Raw genomic sequence first — 25,657 nt, forward strand, 5'->3', positions numbered from 1 at the left:
GGTATCCAAGTCAGACTTGATTTTCCCAACCACCCGCTGCACTGCATTCCCCTGATTTTGTATTAAAAGGACAAATTTTAAGGAGTTTATGTGTATCACAATGATCGTAGGAGCTAAGTTGTCTGGGGCTTTATGCCCCTGGCAGGGTCACCCATGGCAAACAGGTTCTAGGTGAGGGGCCAGACAAAGCACGGCTCAAGGACCCCTTATGATGAGTAAAATATATGGACCAAGGTTTCCCTTGCCCGGACGCGGGTCACCGGGGCCCCCCTCTAGAGCTAGGCCTGGAAGTGGGGCTCGTTGGCAAGCGCCTGGTGGCCGGGCTGACACACATGGGGCCCGGCCGGGCACAGCCCGAAGAGGCGACGTGGGTCCCCCTTCCCATGGGCTCACCACCCATGAGTGGGGCCAAAGGGGTCGGGTGCAATGTGCTGGGCGGCAGCCAAATGCGGGGACCCTGGCGGTCCGATCCTCGGCTGCAGAAGCTAGCTCTTGGGACATGGAATGTCACCTCTCTGGCAGGGCAGGAGCCCGAGCTGGTGTGTGAGGCAGAGAATTTCCGACTGGATATAGTCGGACTTGCCTCCACACACACCCTGGGTTCTGGTACCAGTTCTCTCGAGAGGGGTTGGACTCTCTTCCACTCTGGAGTTGCTCACGGTGAGAGGCGCAGAGCAGGTGTGGGCATACTCATTGCCCCCCCGGCTCAGTGCCTGTACATTGGGGTTCACACCGGTAGACGAGAGGGTTTGCCTCCTCCGCCTTCAGGTGGGTGGACAGGTCCTGACTGTTGTTTGTGCATATGCACCAAACAGCAGCTCAGCATACCCTCCCTTTTTGGAGTCCTTGGAGGGTGTGCTGGAGAGTACTCCTGCTGGGGACTCCCTTGTTCTGCTGGGGGACTTCAATGCTCACGTGGGCAATGACAGTGTGAGACCTGGAGGGGTGTGATTGTTCTATAACTCGGTGGTGGCCTCGGCCATCTATTATGGCATTGTCTGCTGGTCAGGCAGCATCTCGGCCCGGGACAGAAAGAGACTGGAGCGACTGGTCAGGAAAGCCAGTTCTGTCCTGGGTTGCTCCCTTGACACTCTGGAGGAGGTGGGCAACAGAAGGATGCTAACTAAGCTAAAAGCTATGATGGCCAGTCCCTCCCACCCCCTCCAGCCCGCCCTGACAGCACTTGGTAGCTCCTTCAGCCAGAGACTGTTACACCCGCGCTGCAAGAAGGAGAGATACCGACGCTCGTTCCTACCGACTGCTGTCAGGCTGATGAATAAAAAATAACAATCATAATAATAATAATAATTAAATTATGTGAAGTAAAATTGTAAATAGTACTGCGATTTATCCATTGTGTTCATATTGTATTTAATTGAAAGATGTTTGTTGTTTTTTTTTTCTCTCTCTCCTTTCTTCTTTCTACATACATTCTTGCTGCTGGAGGCTGTAAATTTCCCCAGTGTGGGACGAATAAAGGATATCTTATCTTATCTCCCTACGCCACACTGTTTGTTGTGTAATCAAGTGGCATTGATCTCAATCAAGTTTTGACAATTCAAACAAAGCAGACTATGAAGTCGTCAAAGCAGGCTCCAGAGTCCATCTCTGGAATTGCTTAGGCAAGCAAGTCACCAAGTCATGCAATCATCTCAAAGCAGTTTTTTTCACTGAGAAGAAATACATTGATTAAAGAAAACATCACAAAAGATGTTAATATACCACCTAGTATGCCCTAGACTTGGTCTGTTTGCGGGATAGCCAAAATTTGTTTTCTAACTATTTAAAAAATATTCTGACAGAGTTATCATTCTCCCTCGGTGAACGCATCGTTAGTTGACCACCAAGAAATTTCGTTACATTATTTTAAATCTAAACCACTGACGTGCATGCATCAGAATCAGAATCTGATCAGTTGGAAGGCTTTGATTTTAAACGTGGCCAATGCCGCTTGCCGGCCCCACTTTACTGTAATGCAGAATTTAAACAATCGCTGTGGCTGCTGGCTGGACATCAATTTTGCGAGTGGAGGCTGGAATGACCGCAGTACTCAGAGGTGCTTCCGAACGTAATGGCACTACTTGGATTTGCTGAGCTTTTTACAAAATCGCAGTGTACCGGAAGATTCCCTCAAAGTCATGGAGCAAGAACGTGTATTTTGACATTGGCCATGATTGTTTTTCACTCTTTCGTGCTAGCAAGCCTGCTTAAGCTACAGCTAGCACAAGTTAGCAGGGAACTCTGGTATAAAATATGAAGTACTTTGAGCATGATCATGCAGGCAGTTTATCTGTTGTCGGCATCTTCGACTGGTACACTCCTTCTGTAACGGTGAGTCAGTCAACTAAATTGTGTCGCGGACAACTGGCTGATAAATCCAAACGGAGTCCTCGATTGCCGACAGTGCTGAACGACGCGAGCCACGATCTTATCGAATCCGTTCATTTTCACTTGCACACTGGCACAAGAACAACCCTTATGCGCATCTTTTACATTCATGGCCAGAATAGGTTTTCCGTACACCTGGATACTGAAATCATGACAAGTAGGTAGGTGATAAATGCATTTTGATTTAAAATCTCAGGTTCCAAAGAGACCCCCTCCGTGAGTCGTCACCTTACCGTGGTGGAGGGGTTTGTGTGTCCCCAATGATCCTAGAAGCTAAGTTGTCTGGGGCTTTATGCCCCTGGCAGGGTCACCCATGGCAAACAGGTTCTAGGTGAGGGGCCAGACAAAGCACGGCTCAAAGACCCCAATGATGATTGAAATAAATGGATCTAGGTTTCCCTTGCCCGGACGCGGGTCACCGGGGCCCCCCTCTGGAGCCAGGCCTGGAGGTGGGGCTCGTTGGCAAGCGCCTGGTGGCCGGGCCTACACCCATGGGGCCCGGCCGGGCACAGCCCGAAGAGGCAACATGGGTCCCCCTTCCCATGGGCTAACCACCCATGAGAGGGGCCAAAGGGGGTCGGTGCAATGTGAGCTGGGCGGCAGCCAAAGGCGGGGACCCTGGCGGTCCGATCCTCGGCTGCAGAAGCTAGCTCTTGGGACATGGAATGTAACCTCTCTGGCAGGGAAGGAGCCCGAGCTGGTGTGTGAGGCAGAGAATTTCCGACTGGATATAGTCGGACTTGCCTCCACACACAGCCTGGGTTCTGGTACCAGTTCTTTCGAGAGGGGTTGGACTCTCTTCCACTCTGGAGTTGCTCACGGTGAGAGGCGCAGAGCAGGTGTGGGCATACTCATTGCCCCCTGGCTCAGTGCCTGTACATTGGGGTTCACACCGGTAGACGAGAGGGCTGCCTCCCTCCGCCTTTGGGTGGGTGGACGGGTCCTAACTGTTGTTTGTGCATATGCACCAAACAGCAGCTCCGCATACCCACCCTTTTTGGAGTCCTTGGAGGGTGTGCTGGAGAGTACTTCTGCTGGGGACTCCCTTGTTCTGGTGGGGGACTTCAATGCTCCCGTGGGCAATGACAGTGATACCTGGAGGGGCGTGATTGGGAGGAACGGTCCCCCCGATCAGAACCCGAGTGGTGTTTTGTTATTGGACTTCTGTGCTCGTCACGGATTGTCCATAACGAACACCTTGTTCAAACATAAGGGTGTCCATATGTGCACTTGGCACCAGGACACCCTAGGCCGCAGTTCGATGATCGACTTTGTAGTTGTATCATCGGATTTGCGGCCGCATGTTCTGGACACTCGGGTGAAGAGAGGGGCGGAGCTGTCAACTGATCACCACCTGGTGGTGAGTAGGCTCCGATGGTGGGGGAAGATGCCGGTCCGTCCTGGCAGACCCAAACGTATAGTGAGGGTTTGTTGGGAGCGTCTGGCGGAATCCCCTGTCAGAAGGAGTTTCAACTCCCACCTCCGACAGAGCTTTTCCCATGTTCCGGGGCAGGCGGGGGACATTGAGCCCGAGTGGTCCATGTTCCATGCCTCTATTATTGAGGCGGCCAATCTGAGTTGTGGCCGTAAGGTGGTTGGTGCCTGTCGTGGCGGCAATCCCCATACTCGCTGGTGGACACCAGCAGTAAGGGATGCCGTCAAGCTGAAGAAGGAGTCCTATCGAGCCTGTGGGACCCCAGAGGCAGCTGACGGGTATCGACTGGCCAAGCGGACCGCAGCTTCGGTGGTCGCCGAGGCAAAAACCCGAGCTATGGGTCGTGACCGAAAGAACGAGATCCCGGATACAAGCGGCTGAAATGAGTTTTCTCCGCAGGGTGTCCGGGCTCTCCCTTAGAGATAAGGTGAGAAGCTCAGTCATCCGGGAGGGGCTCAGAGTCGAGCCGCTTCTCCTCCACATCGAGAGGAGCCAGATGAGGTGGCTTTGGCATCTGATTCGGATGCCTCCTGAGGTGTTCCAGTCATGTCCCACCGGGAGGAGACCCAGGACACGCTGGAGAGACTATGTCACCCATCTTGCCTGGGAACGACTCGGGACCCCCCGGGGAGAGCTGGAAGAAGTAGCTAGGGAGAGGGAAGTCTGGGCTTCCTTGCTAAAGCTGTTGCCCCCGCGACCCGGATAAGCCGTAGATGATGGATGGATGGATGGATGAGGTTCCAAAGAGGACGTTGGAAAGAAAATGTCCGAAATCGAGGACACCCTGTACAGTGAGTTATGTAATGCCCATTTCAGGTTGGCCTTTGGTCTTTTGCACTAAGAAAACAAATAGACAAGCATGAATCACAGAGATGAAAGTGTCACAGAGTGCCCTTGTGTTTTAGGATCAATTGCTGACAAACACTTCAAATGTGGATTGCTGAGAGGAAGCTTTCCTTGGAGAGAACAAACGCTGCTCTGACCCTTTTTCTAAATTCTTGACTCAAGCTGTTATGTCTTGACAATCTTTTCAGAATCTTTTCTGCAGTATCTATGAAAATGTCCTTTGTGGGCAGATGCATGGATGCATTGCTGCCATCTATTTTTTGCAACTGAGAAGCAGAAATGTCCTGTACCTTCTCTTGTAGCATGAAACAGGCAAGGAAATGAAACAAATCTGTTCAGTTAATGCCGTTTTTCATGGCCCTCTGAATAGGGATCTTCGGCCAGCATGGAAGGATCACTCTTTCTGTACTTTCTTGATACATTTATTGGGACATTTTGCAGCAACAGTAGATGTAGATTAAATGAAAGTAGTTGCAGTATCAGAAGCAGAAGCAGGTAATAACCTAAAGCCCACATAAAAGCAGTAAAATAAATATAAGTATAGAATTGACAATTCATACTTTTATTTTAACAATACATTTAATAAATACTTTAATCAACCGTGATCTCACTATGTATCATTACAGTCATCATTATTTTAAACGTAAGAAACCATATAATCAAACATATCAAGTCGACTCGAACAAAAGAACTACAAGTCCCAACGGTCCAAACCGGAAGTGGAGCGCCGGCATGATTAAGCCCCGCTGCAACGCAATGTACTTCGTTCAGAATCAAATTGTGGCTGGACAAACATGAAAACTATGCATAATGAGTTAAATAAAGACACCACTGTTTTAGCAACACTTTAGCCCACGCTGTTTACATTGCCGATTGCGAGCGGTAACTGACCTTGATTACAAACAAAGCACAACGGACATAATGCAAAGCAAACAAGCAAAGCAACCGATCATGATCAATCTAAAGCTAACTTTAGATATCTGGTAAATAAAAGTACAAGCGTAGCTTACCATTGGGCCATGCCGACGACGAAGCGAGTGTATTCACTAACGCAACATAATGCGATTCTGCTTTTTATACGTCGCGCGAACGGTCGCCTGTCAGTGGCAGCCCCGCCCCTCTTAAAGCGCCAGGTGAATCCAACAAAATCTGTCTGCTCATCGTGAAGCTTGTGCACCATTTGTTCCTTTGTTCAAACACCAGGACAAAAGACTTGAAGCTGTGGTCCTCTCCATTTGTATTCCTTTGCTTGCTTTGGTATCTCTACCAAACTCCTGTGCAAAATTGATGAGTTCAGGTGTTAAACTCAGTGGCAGTGAGTGTTCTGCGATGAATGACAGTGTCATTGCTTCTAAGTGAGCTTTTCTGTCCTGTATACTGACGTAGGGACGTGGTGGCTGAACCAGCTCAGAGCAGCTGCTACTTATCTTGTCTGGTGTGGTATGTCTCGGCCTCAACGGCTCTGGTGCACAGGGCCTGCTCCTGAGCAGCCAGGATGGTGCCTCTGTGCTGTCCTTCAAACCAGCCCTCTCGAGACACTGATAGGACTTCTTAAGATCAGCCACTTCAGTTATGGTCCAGTGGTACATCCCGTGTAGGGGCTTGTCCTCCCGTGATGGTCCCTCTTCCAGCAGCTCATCCTCTGTCCCCCATTGTCTGAGACATGCTCCGAGTATGTCATCCGTTGGAACCTTCTCCTTGATGTATTCATGGATTCTTAGGACTTGCCTCACTCGCTGGAGGTATTTGGCCGTAGCCGCTTTCCTTGTTGCCAGTTTGAGGTTGCCATCGGCTTGTGGTATACCAAGGTACTTGTAGCTGTCCTCAACGTCTGCTATTGTTCCTTCAGGGAGTGAGACCCCTTTCAGTGCGGACTACCTTGCCTCTCTTAGTCAACATCCGACTACATTTCTCAAGCCCGAATGACATCCCAATGTCGCTGCTGTAGATCCCTTTCGCTCTTAGCATACAGCTTTACGTCATCCATGTAGAGGGGGTGACTGATCATAGCTCCATTTCTGAGGCAGTATCCATAGCCTGTCTTGGTGATTATTTGGCTTAGGGGGTTCAGTCCTATGCAGAACAGCAGTGGGGATTAATTTTAGGCAATTTTCCAGAGGATAATTGCCTAAAATGAATTTCCTGGAGGAAAATTGAGGACAATTTGAAGTACCGGAATTTCGGGAAAATCCAGAGGACTTTCATCTCTGGCATCACAAACATTATTATTGTGGCATGGGACATCCATCCATCAATTTTCTGATGCTTAGCCTCACAAGGGCCTTCTTTGCGTTGTTTGTTTTTTGAACATAGAAGTAGATGACAGAAATTTTGCAGCAAGCCAAGGGAAGGTAAAAAAAAAGAGCAAATAGTCATCATTCAACACAATTTACATGTTCAAAGGAAGTAAGAAGTAAAAAAGGAAACTAATCGAGTCCCACCCCTTGTTTTTTGTGAGTTTTAACTTGATTTACATGAAAATTGTCATAGATTGTTCATTTGGCATTTCACAATCTGAAAGGAAAAAGTGAACACACTGGCACATTTTTATACCAGTCTACTCTCATGCTCAAAATCAATATTGCCTTTTTTATTTTAACTTAACTTTTAAACCTGTTTTGAACACAGCAAGCGATTCACACGATCTCTGCTGAGCGATGTGTTGGTGAGAAAGGCTTCTCTTTGTTCGAGGCGAGGAAGCTAAGATCAGACTAAACTCAGCCAAGAAGGCCCGACGAATACCCAGACTGCTGTAACTGCACACTAACCTTGAACACAAAGTGTTTTCATCTGGAAACGTAGCACTGGAAGTCCTGTAATTGCGCCATCCATCCATCCATCCATTCATTATCTACCGCTTATCCGGGGCCGGGTCGCGGGGGCAACAGCTTTAGCAAGGAAGCCCAGACTTCCCTCTCCCTAGCTACTTCTTCCAGCTCTCCCCGGGGGGTCCCGAGTCGTTCCCAGGCAAGATGGGTGACATAGTCTCTCCAGCGTGTCCTGGGTCTCCTCCCGGTGGGACATGACTGGAACACCTCAGGAGGCATCCGAATCAGATGCCAAAGCCACCTCATCTGGCTCCTCTCGATGTGGAGGAGAAGCGGCTCGACTCTGAGCCCCTCCCGGATGACTGAGCTTCTCACCTTATCTCTAAGGGAGAGCCCGGACACCCTGCGGAGAAAACTCATTTCAGCCGCTTGTATCCGGGATCTCGTTCTTTCGGTCACGACCCATAGCTCGGGTTTTTGCCTCGGCGACCACCGAAGCTGCGGTCCGCTTGGCCAGTCGATACCCGTCAGCTGCCTCTGGGGTCCCACAGGCTCGATAGGACTCCTTCTTCAGCTTGACGGCATCCCTTACTGCTGGTGTCCACCAGCGAGTATGGGGATTGCCGCCACGACAGGCACCAACCACCTTACGGCCACAACTCAGATTGGCCGCCTCAATAATAGAGGCATGGAACATGGACCACTCGGGCTCAATGTCCCCCGCCTGCCCCGGAACATGGGAAAAGCTCTGTCGGAGGTGGGAGTTGAAACTCCTTCTGACAGGGGATTCCGCCAGACGCTCCCAACAAACCCTCACTATACGTTTGGGTCTGCCAGGACGGACCGGCATCTTCCCCCACCATCGGAGCCTACTCACCACCAGGTGGTGATCAGTTGACAGCTCCGCCCCTCTCTTCACCCGAGTGTCCAGAACATGCGGCCGCAAATCCGATGATACAACTACAAAGTCGATCATCGAACTGCGGCCTAGGGTGTCCTGGTGCCAAGTGCACATATGGACACCCTTATGTTTGAACAAGGTGTTCGTTATGGACAATCCGTGACGAGCACAGAAGTCCAATAACAAAACACCACTCGGGTTCTGATCGGGGGGACCGTTCCTCCCAATCACGCCCCTCCAGGTATCACTGTCATTGCCCACGGGAGCATTGAAGTCCCCCACCAGAACAAGGGAGTCCCCAGCAGAAGTACTCTCCAGCACACCCTCCAAGGACTCCAAAAAGGGTGGGTATGCGGAGCTGCTGTTTGGTGCATATGCACAAACAACAGTTAGGACCCGTCCACCCACCCAAAGGCGGAGGGAGGCAGCCCTCTCGTCTACCGGTGTGAACCCCAATGTACAGGCACTGAGCCAGGGGGCAATGAGTATGCCCACACCTGCTCTGCGCCTCTCACCGTGAGCAACTCCAGAGTGGAAGAGAGTCCAACTCCTCTCGAGAGAACTGGTACCAGAACCCAGGCTGTGTGTGGAGGCAAGTCCGACTATATCCAGTCGGAAATTCTCTGCCTCACTCACCAGCTCGGGCTCCTTCCCTGCCAGAGAGGTGACATTCCATGTCCCAAGAGCTAGCTTCTGCAGCCGAGGATCGGACCGCCAGGGTCCCCGCCTTTGGCTGCCGCCCAGCTCACATTGCACCCGACCCCTTTGACCCCTCTCATGGGTGGTGAGCCCATGGGAAGGGGGACCCACGTTGCCTCTTCGAGCTGGGCCCGGCCGGCCGGGCCCCATGGGTGTAACCCCGGCCACCAGGCGCCTGCCAACGAGCCCCACCTCCAGGCCTGGCTCCAGAGGGGGGCCCCGGTGACCCGCGTCCGGGCAAGGGAAACCTAGATCCATTTATTTCAATCATCATTGGGGTCTTTGAGCCGTGCTTTGTCTGGCCCCTCACCTAGAACCTGTTTGCCATGGGTGACCCTGCCAGGGGCATAAAGCCCCAGACAACTTAGCTTCTAGGATCATTGGGGACACACAAACCCCTCCACCACGGTAAGGTGACGACTCACGGAGGGGGTCTCTTTGGAACCTGAGATTTTAAATCAAAATGCATTTATCACCTACCTACTTGTCATGATTTCAGTATCCAGGTGTACGGAAAACCTATTCTGGCCATGAATGTAAAAGATGCGCATAAGGGTTGTTCTTGTGCCAGTGTGCAAGTGAAAATGAACGGATTCGATAAGATCGTGGCTCGCGTCGTTCAGCACTGTCGGCAATCGAGGACTCCGTTTGGATTTATCAGCCAGTTGTCCGCGACACAATTTAGTTGACTGACTCACCGTTACAGAAGGAGTGTACCAGTCGAAGATGCCGACAACAGATAAACTGCCTGCATGATCATGCTCAAAGTACTTCATATTTTATACCAGAGTTCCCTGCTAACTTGTGCTAGCTGTAGCTTAAGCAGGCTTGCTAGCACGAAAGAGTGAAAAACAATCATGGCCAATGTCAAAATACACGTTCTTGCTCCATGACTTTGAGGGAATCTTCCGGTACACTGCGATTTTGTAAAAAGCTCAGCAAATCCAAGTAGTGCCATTACGTTCGGAAGCACCTCTGAGTACTGCGGTCATTCCAGCCTCCACTCGCAAAATTGATGTCCAGCCAGCAGCCACAGCGATTGTTTAAATTCTGCATTACAGTAAAGTGGGGCCGGCAAGCGGCATTGGCCACGTTTAAAATCAAAGCCTTCCAACTGATCAGATTCTGATTCTGATGCATGCACGTCAGTGGTTTAGATTTAAAATAATGTAACGAAATTTCTTGGTGGTCAACTAACGATGCGTTCACCGAGGGAGAATGATAACTCTGTCAGAATATTTTTTAAATAGTTAGAAAACAAATTTTGGCTATCCCGCAAACAGACCAAGTCTAGGGCATACTAGGTGGTATATTAAGATCTTTTGTGATGTTTTCTTTAATCAATGTATTTCTTCTCAGTGAAAAAAACTGCTTTGAGATGATTGCATGACTTGGTGACTTGCTTGCCTAAGCAATTCCAGAGATGGACTCTGGAGCCTGCTTTGACGACTTCATAGTCTGCTTTGTTTGAATTGTCAAAACTTGATTGAGATCAATGCCACTTGATTACACAACAAACAGTGTGGCGTAGGGAGATAAGATAAGATATCCTTTATTCGTCCCACACTGGGGAAATTTACAGCCTCCAGCAGCAAGAATGTATGTAGAAAGAAGAAAGGAGAGAGAGAAAAAAAAAACAACAAACATCTTTCAATTAAATACAATATGAACACAATGGATAAATCGCAGTACTATTTACAATTTTACTTCACATAATTTAATTATTATTATTATTATGATTGTTATTTTTTATTCATCAGCCTGACAGCAGTCGGTAGGAACGAGCGTCGGTATCTCTCCTTCTTGCAGCGCGGGTGTAACAGTCTCTGGCTGAAGGAGCTACCAAGTGCTGTCAGGGCGGGCTGGAGGGGGTGGGAGGGACTGGCCATCATAGCTTTTAGCTTAGTTAGCATCCTTCTGTTGCCCACCTCCTCCAGAGTGTCAAGGGAGCAACCCAGGACAGAACTGGCCTTCCTGACCAGTCGCTCGAGTCTCTTTCTATCCCGGGCTGAGATGCTGCCTGACCAGCAGACAATGCCATAATGGATGGCCGAGGCCACCACCGAGTTATAGAACGTCTTAAGGAGTGACCCCTGAACCCCAAAAGACCTCAGTTTCCTGAGTAGGAAGAGTCGGCTCTGTCCTTTCCTAATCAGGGTGTCCGTGTTTGTAGACCAGTCCAGTTTGTCGTTCAGAAGAACACCAAGGTACTTGTAGGAGGTCACCCTCTCTATGTCCATACCCTGGATGCCCTGCGGCGCTCCAGTAGGACTTCACCTCTCCCGATGCACACACTTTAGAGGATAAAAGGAGGGGAGCGATGCTCCTCAGCAGAGTCCGGTGTGGGTCAAAGTACGAAACGCCCAGCTCGTATCGAAGCTCACTCTGCTGAGGGTGTTGGCTCTCCACCCTTATGCCATACGGTAAGAGTTCTTTAGCTTCATACAACTTGTTTGAACTGTGTTATCATTTCTGTGTGTGACCAATAAAGTGCCTATTGTTGGTAGCCAGAAGTGTCTTGTCGTTATTTCTGAGTGCCTATCTCCAACGATCCTTTATAAAACTTGATATTCATTCAAATTGAGTATCAGAAGTGTTTCAAAACACTAGGCAACCCCAAGTATCCAACCACGGTACTTTCATTCAGATCTGATGTCCCATTTCAAAATAAAAGGTCTCGGATATCAGTAATTTTGTTCTTTTCTGATTAAAAAAAAAAGAAAACCTTTATTTTAGTTATTCTGCAACCACACCAGGTCTATGGCACACTGGGCCACCCCATGTTTCCATACGAGGCAACTCTAAGTATCCAACCGCAGTACAGTAAATATTCCTATCTTTGAAACGGAAATTCCCTCATCCGGACTAAAAACCTATGCATTAAAATTTCGACTACGATGTTAAATTAACAATCAATTCATAACGAAATTTCCACGACCCGAAGCCATACAGAAGCACGCAGTGGCGCAAACACAAGCAAGTCCCGCTCGAAACTACAGAATAACTATCCGCGCCGCTATTTTCTCTCATTCGATACAAAACGGCGACATGTAAGTCACTCTATTAGCATGAGTTTTACTAGAATAGTGAACAATTTTTATTTCATTCACCGCTCAGATTTTCCTGAATGCAACATACCGTATTTTCACGACTATTCAACGCACTGTACGGTTGGGCGCAGTCTCATTAATGGGTGCCATTTCTGTATTTTACACATAGACAAACCGCACTGTATTATTGGCCGCAGTTTTAAAGTGGTAAAACATACGCCAGCTTATAAACACACGGCATGCATGCGCGCACGCTAAAAACACGTTAGCTTGAAGCATACGTTAGCATGCCAAGACATACAGATACAGGCTAAAAACACGTTTTTTAAAAAGGCAACAAAAGCAGAACTGAGTTCAGGTGTATTTTATTTAGCCATCGTACATTGTTCTCACGTTTTTCGATCAATCATCACCCAGAAATCCATCAAAGTCCTCATCCACTGTATCAGAAGCAGAGGACTGCACATCCCAGTTGTCATTGAACGCATCACATGCTAAAGTGTGAGTTGCTATGCATTGCCGAGTGGAAAGAAGGAGCAGCAACAGCAAAGTCAAAATTTCTCTCGTGTGAAGACGCTCCGCATCATAAGGCGTCCTGTCCATTCTGGAGAAAATGTAAGACTTTTAATGGCGCCTTATAGTCGTGAAAATATGGTACTCATAGTTGCTCTACCATTGGCTTATCAAGCATCATCCTGGCCTCCCATTGGCCAAGTGGGACCTCAATATCTTCGTAGATCTGCGTAGATCGAGTGGAATGCATCCGATTAGCTGCTCAGAGTAAATTGCTTGTAGCTCGACGGATAGTCGAATAAACAAACATTTCCTGAAATGTTTTACCTGTTATCTTGCTAAAAACCTTACGCTAAATGCTGCGCTCATTAGAAGGCGAGTTCCATCGCGCTAACAATGACCATCGAGGACTTCGAAGCGTCCCGTGGCTGGCTTTAAAAGTTGATTGCACAACTCTGTCTTGGGTGGCGATCGAGGGGAGGTCGAGTTGGAGACAGTGAGATAGTGGGAAAAAAAGCCACCGGGTCTGTTACTTGTCTCATTTTAGAGTAAATAGTCCTAAGTTTGTTATCCTGTATTTTGTTCATATACTGAACTTCAGCTTTTGTGTTATAAACAGTGTTCATCCAGTGTTCTTCCCCCTCCTGAGACGTCAGATAGTGGACCACAATTTCCTTGAATTCGGCTTCCATGTCCTCACCGAACTCCCCCCATGGCCGAGTTTTTGCCTCGGCGACCACCGAAGCTGCATTCCGCTTGGCCAGTCGATACCCGTCAGCTGCCTCTCAGATCCCACAGGCCATAAAGGCCCAATAGGACTCATTCTTCAGCTTGATGGCATCCCTTACTGCTGGTGTCCACCAGCGAGTACGGGGGTTGCCGTAAACGGTGTGTTGTGTCCAAGGACCGGCAACCCGAGGCCAAAGCCAAGGACTAGACTCCAAGGGCAAGGACCAAGGACTGATTTTGAAACTGAGGCCTAGCCGAGGACATGTATAAAACAATGCTATCATACCACTTGGCAGCTCTTCATGATTTGCAACACCCCCTCCATCATAACCCTTTGCACTCCCTCACGCTTGAATGAAGTGTTTTTATTCAAAAAGTAGAACAGTCAGGGTATGTGTTATTTATACTGAGAAAAAAATAAAATCATATGGTATACATTTATGAATTCATGTTTTAGTGCAGTAGTTTGTTAATATGAAACAAATCAACACTCAACAGGTGTTCCGTGGCACAGAACACAAGTTGAGAAATGACTTTGCATCGAAGTCAATCACTGACTGCAGAAAAAGCGGTAATCTCTCAGTGATAATTTTACAGTTTACCGGCAGCGAGTCTCGCTGATCAGAAAAGTATGAGTGCCATTATGGATTGGTAGTCCCAAATTTCGAATTCTGAAAGGGTCTACTTATTCAATTGCGTCTGATAACACAAACAACAACATATACATACAATGATAAACAAATGCTGCAAAAATTTAAATAAATTTTAAATCATCATTAGTTCTATCAACAGTTAGCATTAGCATTACTACACTTTGTGACTAATGTTTTATTCATAAAGTTACCATGCTACAACCAGTAAATTATAGAATAACCAATACGGTTTCATATTATTTTTCACAGTGATTAGCCTACAAATCTAATGACCAATTTTCCTCGTGTCGTATTTTGCTCTCGCATTCTGTGCATACGTCACAGGTGAGTTTAGTGATACGCCCTTTGGACGATTCATACGAAAAATCAGACAAGCATTCCCATTTCTTAAATATCGTAATTAGTAGACCTTGGTGAGTTTTTTTTGCCGCCATCTCAAACTTTCATCCGCGCGATTCCTCGGTTTGCGGACTAAAATAACCCGCATGCGCACATAACGTCATCTGTTGTGTCCCCTGCAACACTGAAAACAAAACGAAAGTAAATTAGAAGAAACACACTCACACACCACACCACATCACAAACACACATAGAGGCGCAATGAAATCGCGTGGATCACACAGTCAATTCAAGTGCGGTGACTTTTATAATTAAACTATTTTTCGGTACCGGGAAAATGACGCTACGGAAACGACACACTATCGGTAACGATTGTAACTGTGAAATCCTCAGGCTTGCAGTAGTTTTTTTGTTTGTTTGTTTGTTTTGACTGAGAAATTTCCTTGCGTCCCAAAAACGCACATTGTTTGGAACTGTGCGTCCCGTGAGAAAATTATGCGTCTAGGACGCGGGACGCAGAGGTAACGAGATGGCTGAATCTCCCATTCTATGAGTACGACTATTATCACCACTACCACTAATACTACATTAATTAATACCTCCAACTTCACAATAATATTAATAAATAATTAAATCAACCCAGATTTTTAACTACCGTATTTTCACGACTATTCGACGCACCGTACCAATGGCCGCAGTCTCATTAATGGGTGACATTTCTGTATTTTACACATATACAGGACGCACCGTACGAATGGGCGCAGTTTTAAAGTGGTAAAACATACGCTTAAACATACGGCATGCATGCATGCTAACACGTTCGCTAACACGCTAGCTTGAAGCACACACTGAAGCTCGAAGCTTAAACACGTTTTTAAAAAGGCAACGAAAGCAGAACTGAGTTCGGGTGTATTTTATTTACAAGGTACTCACGTTTTTTGCTCAAGCATCACTCAGAAAGCCATCAAAGTCGTCATCTTCTGTGTCCGAATTAAACAATTGTGCAAGTATCGGTAATCCATCCAAACCGCCGGGTTCCCCCTCGTTGTCAGAGTCACTCTCGTCGTCATGTGGCTCCACGGAAATGATGCCGGCTTTGCCAAAAGCTCGAACAACTGTACTAGCAGCAACGTTCGTCCAAGCAGCTACAATCCATTCACAGATCTTGGCGTAACTAGCCCGGCGCTGCCTCCCACTCTTCGTGAAGCTGTGTTCGCCATCGAGAATCCATTTTTCCCATGCCGCTCGCAACTTCACCTTGAACGCCCGGTTGATGCCGATGTCCAGCGGTTGGAGTTCTTTCGTCAAGCCTCCGGGAATGACGGCAAGCTCGGAGTTCATTTGCTTGACTTTGTCTTTCACCGCTGGTGTGAGATGGGCACGCATGGAGTCGCAAATCAAGAGTGACGGCGAGGCATGGAAAAAGCCATCCGGTCTCTTAACATACACCTCACTTAGCCACTCTCTCATTTTCTCCTCATCCATCCAGCCCTTTTGGTTTGCTTTCACGATGACGCCGGCTGGAAACTTTTCTTTCGGCAGCGCCTTTCGCTTGAAAATCACCATAGGTGGCAGTTTCTGTCCGTTAGCATGACAAGCAAGAACGACAGTGAAAGCTGACTTCTCGTGCCCCGTTGTGCGTATCGCAACCGTGCTGGTCCCCTTCTTCTCCACAGTGTGGTTCACCGGGATGTCGAAAGTCAGCGGGACCTATCCATGTTGGTAATGTGGTTAGGCTGGATGCGTTTGTCGACAATCTTTTTACTGCAGTAGGTGCAGAAAACGGCCAGCTTTTCTTTGTAGTCCGCTGGAAGTTGCTAAGCCACGGTCGTCTTCACTCTCATAGATGGATGGCGCCGTTTCATAAAGCGAAAGCACCAAGACGGACCTCCTTGAAAATGTTCAATTTTCAATTCTTCGGCTAACGTTTTCGCCCTTAGTCGAATGGTGACCGTGGAGACGCTTCTGCCGGCTGCTCTTTGATCAAGAATCCACCGCTCCAGTTGGTCTTCCAACTCTGGCCACCTCGCCTTATTTCCACGGAAACTGCGCTTGGTCTTTTTGACTTGGCGAAGCTCGTTCTCCTGCTTCCTCCATTTGCGAACCATGGATTGGTTGATATTAAATTCTCTGGCGGCTGCTCGATTCCCATGTTTCACTGCATAACCGATGGCTTGGAGTTTGAATTGCGCTTCGCAGGCGTGTCTCTTTGTGGAACTCATTTTCGGGGGTTCTTGAAAACCAAAACCGAAGTTGTTTTGCAATAATGCACATACTCACATTTTATACATGTGCTGGTACCTGCTAGAGGCGTGCCTTACACGCCCACCCTTCACTCATTGCCGGACCCACCCCCTGCGTGCCTGTCCTCCCTCACGTCCACCTCTCTTCATATATTTACATTTCTCTCTCTCCATAATTTACATATAAGTGCGCGGACGCACTTCACTGATTGGCCGACCGCTTCTCCGCATGCGTGCGTGTCGTCACTCACGTACACATTTTCTCTCTCTCCAAATTCACATATAAGTGCGCGGACGCGCTTCACTGATTGGCCGACCTCTTCCCCGCACTTCACTGATTGGCCGACCTCACTTCCGCCTTTTCTCTATATAAACAGCGTGTTGGGTCTCAGCCAGATTTTGGAACTCGGCCCATATAAAAGACGCATCGCATTATAAGGCGTCCTGTCCATTTTGGAGAAAATTTTAGACTTTTAATAGCGCCTTATAGTCGTGAAAATACGGTATATATTATCAATATTCATTATTCCAAACATGAGAAAGCATTCAGCAAACATAACTGGAATCAAGCAAAAGGACTCCAAATCCCAACGGCCAAACCCAGAAGTGAACTGCCGACATCAATGACTTCAGCTGTAACGCAAATTACTTGGTTCAAACAAACATTCTAGTGCGACCGCACAAACGTGACGACTGTGCAAAAATAACTAAATAAAAGACACCACTGTTACAGAAAGGCTTTACACACTATTTAAACTGCCGATCACGAACGCAACAAACCGTGATTGAAACTAACTTTGATGCCGCTCTTTATACGTTGCCCTAACTGTTACCTGTCAGTGGCAGACCCGCCCCTCTTAAAGCGCCAGAGTTGATCCATCAATATGGGTTTCCTTGGATGGAATTTATTAGATTCCTTCGTGATTTTTACGGTCCTTATAAAAGGGATTTGAGGCTCTAATCCCTCATTGTTTCCGAGGACCGGCAATCCGAGGCCAAGGCCAAGGACCAAGGGCTTGACTCCGATGCCAAGGCCGAGGACCACGGACCACCACTCGGTCCTCGAGCCGGTCCTCGAGGCCAAGAACCGGCTCGAGGAACACATCTCTGGTGTTAGGGGCATTCATTTTTCATTTTTATTATCCTAACTGGTTGCGAGATAGCAAAAACTGATGTTGCAAAATAACAAAACTGATTTTAGCCTCGTGTGCCCGAGACCTTGTGTGATTCCGGGATATCTAAAATCCATTTTTAAATATTTTTTGAAATCAGGCAAAAAGGTCAAAATGTCAGTTTTTAGAGGTCTTTTATTTTGAATGGGAACATCAGATCTTAATGACAGTCGTCTGGTTGGATACCTGGGGTGGCCCTGTGTCCTTAGACTTGATCTGGATGCGGAATAACTAAAATGTATTTTTTAATGATTTAAAAAAAAAATTAATCGGGTGGGGTTTTGTTTGTTTTTTTGTCATTTATGTAAAGTAAACATTTACGTATTATTTTTATCTCAACTTCACAATGCATCTTGGTGCTGTTTTGAGAGTTTTCATACTGGGTGAACTCATGGTTGTCTGACCGCTGAGAAATTATTTTATAACATTCTAAATAGAACCACTGACGTGCATGAATTCATTTGAGAGCTTTTTGTAAGGTAGCTAACGCCGCTCGCTGGCAGATAACCGTCATGCTCAGTATTAGAAATCGCTGTACGTCATGCTCAGTATTAGAAATCACTGTGGCGACTGTCTTAACCTCAAGTTTGCGAGTGGAAGCTGGTGAGACCGCAGTGCTTAACTGAGCTGGCTCGCCGCTAACATTGAGGCACTTGTGATCAACACATCACTCTGCGGAGATCGTAAGCATCAAGTGTTGTCATTTTCGTGTGAAAATGTGTGCAAGAAGGACAGCAGGGTACGAGGAGGAACTTTGTAGAACAAAAAAGGACCGCATGCGACAACGTCAACTGCTGGACGCCATTAGCAGGATGCAGCCAAGAATTGTTCTTCACAGATTAGGATGGGTCTTTCTTGTACGCTGTGTGTGTGAGTGTTTGTGTACAAACACACTGCGATAACTCACTTTTCGGGGTTGATGGGTACTGGGCCCTTGCCGCAATAAGTGAAAAACCGCGAAGAATGAGGTTTTGCTCTGAATTTTCATGGAAGTGAATGTGGGCGGGGTTGTAAAAATGCATAGACAATAAGCTCAAGGGATAAATCCACTCGTGCTGTAATTGGTCCTCGATGCACCGAAAACCAATCATGCGCCTTGAATGAGTGCCCGTTGCCGATACAGTACAGGCATGTACAAAATCTCTTGAGTCGTTCCTCTTTTTTTTTCTGAATGAAATACTTTGGAAAAAAATGGATGTACTGAAGCTGCGATAAATGACACACGACTTAGCGAGGGATCACGGTATAGTAATCATTCTTTTTTTTGCGGTTCAGAAATCCCCCTCGAAAGGTGAAAAGCATGAGGTAGAATTTGTGCTCTGAACTTATCCATCACTCAAAAATATACAATGTCACACTCTGTAAAAGTCTTTTCACAAATAGCCAAGGATTAAAAAAAAGAAATACACCACCACCATGGATAAAAATAATCAAAGAAAGAAAGAAAAATCCACCACTAATATATGATGCTGGTCATGTCACTTACTGTTTTGTAATCTGAGCTCATCTCGCCTCTCAGAGTCACCTTCATTGGATTGATAAACCATAATTCCATGGGTGTTTTTTTGTCTTCCTGTGTTTTGCAGACATCAGTGAAGATGTTTGTCGTGAGCGGCTGGATGCAGAACCCTCTCACATTAAAGAGGAGAGCAGAGAGGTCTCCCACATTAAGGAGGAAGAGGAGGAGCAGGCTCTTTACATGAAAAAACAGGAGGAGCCAGAGCACCCTTGCACGAAAGATGGTGAAAACACCTCATCAAATGTTGATGATGACGATGAAGAGTCTGATGGTGATCTGACATGTCACACTGACAACAAACCCTGGAAATGTTTTGTGTTGGAAGATGTTTTGTCAGGTTGATTTGAAAAAACACAAAAACACACACTGGTGAGAAACCTTTTGACTGTTCAGATTGTGGCCAAAGGTTCTCTCAGGAGGAAAGCTTCACAAGGCATGTAAGAACCCAAACTGGTGAAAAATCCTTCTTTCTACTTAACTTGTGGCCAAAGATTCTCTGAGAAGGGACACTTAAAAAGCCACACAAGAACACACTAGTGAGAAACTTTTTGCCTGCTCAACGTGTGGCCAAAGATTCTCTCAGCGGGAACTTTAAAAACATACACGAAAAGCAGCACTGGTCAGAAACCATTTTCTTGCTTAGCTTGTGGCCAAAGATTCTCTCACAAGCAAAGCTTAAACAAGCATGAAAGAACCCACACTGGTGAGAAACATTTTGCCTGTTCAGATTGTGGCCAAAGATTCTGCCAGAAGGGACAATTAATTATACACAAAAAACCCCACACTGGGGAGAAACCTTTTGCCTGCTCAGATTTTGGCCAAAGATTCTCTCGTCAGGGAAACTTAATTCACCACCCAAGAACTCACACTGCTGAGAAACATTTTGCCTGTTAAGAAAACATTCTCTCTGAAGGTAAATTTAAATGGTCACAAAAGAACCCACGCTGTTGAGAAATCTTTTTTCCTGCTCATTTTGTGGCCAAAGATTCTCATGGAAGTCTCAGATTAAAAGAGATAATGATAGTCCTCCGGATCTTTCTGGAATTCTGAATTTTCAAATTTTCATGAAAATTCCCCCGGAAAATTGAGGAAAAATTGCCTAAAACAGTCATTAGTCAGCGTGCTCATGTATGCACACGCGCGTTTCTGGGTGTTAACCAATCAGCGCCGACGCAACCAACGTCACAGATCAAAGAAGATTAGATCTACGACAACAGCTAAGCTTGTGGACACGACATGACGCTCGAGTTTGGACAGACACGTTTTTCTGCAAATATGTGTTTCCCTTTTGTCCAAATTTTGCTTTCATGAGTGTAGCCATGGTGAGTAACAAACACTAGTAACAATATTACCCCTCCCCTTGCATTCTTATGGCCTCACTATATCTCAGAGATTTTGACATTTCTGCCAGAGCGGAAATCACAAAGGGTGCACGTATGCACACAAAAGGCAGATTAATAATTGAATGTCGAGCGAGTATTTGAATAAAATTTTATGTCAACTAATTCACACGTGATTGGACACGTACGGGGCCCAGCGCAATGTTCAAACGCAAGCTGACATACGTGCAATAGATGCGAGTGTTAGGAACACGTCACGGTCATGGCTTGAGGAAAAGGACTTGAACAGAGATTTTTTTGTCCAATTACATGAGAAAGGTCGACAAACCTGGTAAGTCGGTTAAAATCTCAATTAAAAAAAAAAATCCTCGTCTCACCCCTCGGGTGGTGTCCGTCCCCCATTCAACTCTGGTCCTCGACCAGAGGCCATGCCTACATCCCGTGTAGGGGCTTGTCCTCCCATGATGGTCCCTCTTCCAGCACCTCATCCTCTGTTCCCCATTGTCTGAGACATTCTCTGAGTTCGCCATCCTTCTCCTTGATGTATTCATGGAGCTTGGATGTTTCATCCTGGACAGAAATGGCGGCCGATCCGCGGACCACGGCGTGTTGGCCGGAATGGCTGGGTCGGCTAGTGCTCCTCACAACGGCGATGTTGCCAGTGTCAACTATTTAAAATCGCATATTCAGTTTAAATTCATCTCTCGTTTTATTATTTGTAATTGTATCTGTGGTTTTATTGTTCTTGTTTTGGTTGTAAAGTGTCCTCAAGTGTCTTGAAAGGCGCTTATAAATTAGATGTATTATTATTATTATTCATTTCTCAAGCCCGAATGACATCCCAATGTCACTGCTGGTTGTGTGGATCCGGTAGTCTATGTCTCTTCCGCTCTTAGCATACTGCTATATGTCATCCATGTAGAGGAAGTGACTGAGCGTAGCTCCATTTCTGAGGCGGTAACTACAGCCTGTCTTGACGATTACTTGGCATCGGGCATAGGTGTCAAACTCGGGTCCTGGAGGGCCGCTGCCCTGCATGTTTTCCAAGTCTCCTTGTTGCAACACACCTGATTCAAATGATCAGATCATCAGCAAGCTCTGCGCAAGCCTGACATTTAACCTGTTCATGTCAGGTTGCTTAGGGCATAGGTTTGTCAGGTTGCAAACCTATGCCCTAAGCCATAGGTTTGACACCTATGGCTTCAGGCATAGGTGTCAAACTCAGGTCCTGGAGGGCCGCTGCCCTGCATGTTTTCCAAGTTTCCCTGTTGCAGCACACCTGTTTGAAATGATCAGACCATCAGCAAGCTCTGTGCAAGCCTGACATTGAACCTGTTCATTTGAATCAGTTGCAACAGCGAGACTTGGAAAACATGCAGGGCATCGGACCTCCAGGACCTGAGTTTGACACCTATGGTTTAGGGGGTTCAGTCCTATGTAGAGCAGCAGTGGGGAGAGTGCATCACCTTGGTATCTGCCACATTTGTTGAACACTTGGGTTTTCCACATCCTCATCGAGTTCGCAACAAAGGCTCTTAGTCCTGTTCATGGATTGATCCATGTGTTCACTTATCTCAGCTGCAATGATGCCTGACAGGAGCTTCGATGTTTTGGAGAGACGGGTTATTGGCCGATAGTCCCCTTTGAGGGATCCTTCATAATCTGCATCATTCGCCCTTTGGTGAGCCATCCTGGGTGAGTCCCATCCTTCAGCAACTGGTTCATTTGTGCTGCTATGCTTGATTTTCTTTAGCCAGTAGGTTTGGACCATGTCCAGGCCTGGTGCTGTCCAGTTATTCATATCTGAGACTCTTTCCTGTATATCTGCCACTATTATGGTAACTGGGTTCTGTTCAGGGAGGTTGCTGTGCTCCTCTCTCATTGGCTATAGCACTGCTGTTATGTGTGACCTCCTTCTTCCATATGCCTTTCCAGTACCTTTCAGTTTCCATGAAACTTTCAGGTGGTACTTCACATAGCCATTGTAATCTGTTTCTAGGTTGCCCAGCTTTCATTCTCGCCATGATATGAGCTTTCAGGTCAGTTGCTGCCTCGCTCAGCATGTCATTCATTGGGGCTGGCCTCCCAATCTCATCATCTGCATTCATTGGGGCTTGCCTCCCAATCTCTGGTATGACCTACTCTGATCTGGCAGCCTGGGGCCCTTCAACATGGAATCTGCATTGTACCTCATCAATCTCAAGTTGTGACAGCAATTTCCGTTTGTAGATGTTGGAACACTGATCTACTCATTTTTCGTGGTCAACCGTGACTGTGGGTTTCAAAGTAACCATTCAGCCCCCACCTCTAACGAGGGTTGCTTGAGTAGTAGCATTCCAACAGAGCCATGTTATTGCATATCGCCCATCTCCGCTTTGTTTCAGTAGCCCATTTTTCATCAAGGTGCTCTGGTTCGCCAGCACCTGATGCAGACCTTGTTTGGCCGGGCGACGTCTGAGCATATCATTAGTTTTATTGTCTCTCATCATTTTATGAGGTAGACATTGGCGTGAAGGGTCTTGCCCAAGGACCCACACTGGATGGTGTTTTTTTTGCCCCAAGCAGGATTTGAACCTCCACCTCCTGTATGCCAAACCGGTGCCTTACCAACTGAGGTGTCCAGCCGCTCAGTTAGTGCCTGTCTGTCTGTCTGTCTGTCTGTCTGTCTGTGTCTGTCTGTCTGTCTCTCTCTCTCTCTCTCATATCGTGACAATTGTAGATTGCATTATTTTACACCATTAATTTATAAACCCTAAAGTAATGGCTGTAACGATGGACGCCTCCCCCTTCTCTGTCCCTGGCGCGCACAGAGCAAATAGAAGAGACCGTTTGCCAGAGAATCAACAGCGTGACGTGACACAAGGCTTTCTGAGTGTCTCGTCACTCTGGGCGGGTTTTGCGAAGATGTGCAGCCAATCAGCTCACACTCGTGCTGTCATTGGTCGACGTCGCACCGTAAACCAAGCTGAACAATACAATGTGCTGACATCAAGAGATGTGTTCCATCCTGCTCCTTTCTGTCCTTCAAATCTCTCCGGACTCCCGCTCCTCGGAGCTGGAATGTTGGTCCCGCTCTAAGGACAGGGATCTCTCCTGCTCCCTCCCCATGTCTGGGGAGGTGCCTTGAATGAGTGCCCGTTGGCTATCGTACAGGCATGGACAAAACCTCTGAGTTGTTCCTGAATACAGTACATTGGGGGAAAAAACGTGATATACCGATACCGCGATAAATGATTTTTCATGGTTCAGAAATGCCCCACGACAGGTGAAAAGCAGGTGGTAGAATTTGCGCTCTGGACTTTTCCACCACTCAAAAATGTGCAATGTCACCACTCTGGACAAGTCTTTTAACACATAACCAAGGATTTTAAAAAAATGCCATAATAATAATAATAAACCACCACCATGGATAAAAATGATCCAAGAAAGAAAGAAAATCCACCACTAATATCTGATGCTGGTAATGGCAGTTGTAATCTGAACTCATCTCGGTCTCCGAATCACCTTCATTGCAATTATAAACCATATTTCCATGGGTGTTTTTGTGTTCTTGCAGATATCAGCAAAGATGTTTGTCCTGAGCAGCTAGATGTAAAGCCCTCTCAAATTAAAGAGGAAGAGTACAGCATAGAGGTCTCCCATTTTAAGGAGGAAGAGGAGGAGCAGGCCCTGAACATTCAAAAAGAGGAGCAGCCAGAGCACCCTTGCACGAAAGATGGTGACAACACATCAAATGTTGATGAGGATGAAGAGTCCAATGGTGATCAGACATGTCACACTGACAACACACCCTGGAAATGTCCTCGGTGTGGCAAAACGTTTACTTACCTGAGTCATTTGAAAAGACACGTGAGAATTCACAGTGGTGAGAAACCTTTTGCCTGTTCCGACTGTGGCCAAAGATTCTCCCATAAAGGAAATTTAAAAAGACACACAAGAACCCACACTGGTGAGAAACCTTTTTCCTGTTTGCTTTGTTGCCAAAGATTCTCTTGTAAGGTAACGTTAAAAGCACACACCAGTACCCACACTGGTGAGAAACCCTTTTCGTGCTCAGTTTGTGGCCGAAGATTCTTTTGGAAGGGAAGCTTAATGAACCACACAAGAACGCATACCAGTGAGAAACCTTTTTCCTGCTCAATTTGTGGCCAAAGGTTCTTTTGGAAGGGAAGCTTAATTAACCACACAAGAATGCATACCAGTGAGAAACCTTTTTCTTGCTCAATTTGTGGCCAAAGATTCTTTTGGAAAGGAAGCTTAATTAACCACACAAGAACACACACCGATGAGAAACCTTTTTCCTGCTAAAAATACACATAAGAACCCACACTGGTGAGAAATCTTTTGCCTACTCCATTTGTGCTCAAAGATTCTCGTGGAAGTATCAGATTAATAATCTGTGTGATGATGAGATGAACCGTTCTGAATGAAATTTTCACCTCATCTGTGCAGTCTTCATGAGTCCATGCACCAAGGCTGATTGTATTTCATGTACTTTTCCTTGCATTGAAAATGTTTTAATGAATTAGAAAATCTTGCTTTATCGCCAACAATACTTTTGGATTTTTCATTTACTTAGTTTGTATCTGGTTTTGAGTAGTGGTCTTTATATATAGTTTGTTTTCACTATTTTCAGAGGAGATGTGGTTGTTTGATTTAGTTCTTAGTTTTTTTTATTTGTTTCCTTTTTTCTTTTTGTTTTAAATTTTACCGTCCTTGACTGTACAGCACCCCACATGTTCTGATATGTGTTTAATTGTCTTTTATTGGATGCGATCCTGAATAAAATGGACATCATCCATTTTGTCATAAAATGTGTGATGGAACCATGTAATTTGTTTTTTTGATAATGTTTGTTGCTTGCTGGCCAATGAAGCTCTCTGTGCTCAAAAAGCTTGTATCAGCTGTCTTCTTCAATTCCCTACCTCAATACCGGTAAGATTCATGACTGGTTTTCCAGCAGTGAGATATAAAAATAGGAGACTCAAAACAGAAGGTTTGCTTGTACAGTGATCCCTCGCTCTAACGCGGTTCACTATTTTAAGTGCAGTTTTTTGAAATG

At 46.5% G+C, this 25,657-nt stretch overlaps 1 protein-coding gene across 3 annotated transcripts in view; it reads left to right on the top strand.

The window, feature by feature from the left end:
• LOC127591907 (gastrula zinc finger protein XlCGF17.1-like) overlaps positions 1–25,434 on the top strand; it is a 30,185-nt gene extending 4,751 nt beyond the window's left edge. The window contains exons 2-4 of one of the 3 annotated variants that reach the window (XM_052052202.1): positions 19,323–19,478; positions 24,152–24,749; positions 24,834–25,434. In XM_052052202.1, coding sequence (XP_051908162.1) covers positions 19,323–19,478; positions 24,152–24,749; positions 24,834–24,903 — 824 coding nt within the window. In that variant the 3' untranslated portion in view covers positions 24,904–25,434. Of the gene's footprint in view, positions 1–19,322; positions 19,479–24,151 lie in introns of all 3 variants that reach the window. The other 2 variants (XM_052052201.1, XM_052052203.1) reach the window with 2 other exon arrangements.
• Positions 25,435–25,657: the final 223 nt, after the last annotated feature.

The sequence above is a fragment of the Hippocampus zosterae genome, chromosome 19 (genome assembly GCF_025434085.1).
Source record: "Hippocampus zosterae strain Florida chromosome 19, ASM2543408v3, whole genome shotgun sequence".
Classification (NCBI taxonomy): domain Eukaryota; kingdom Metazoa; phylum Chordata; class Actinopteri; order Syngnathiformes; family Syngnathidae; genus Hippocampus; species Hippocampus zosterae.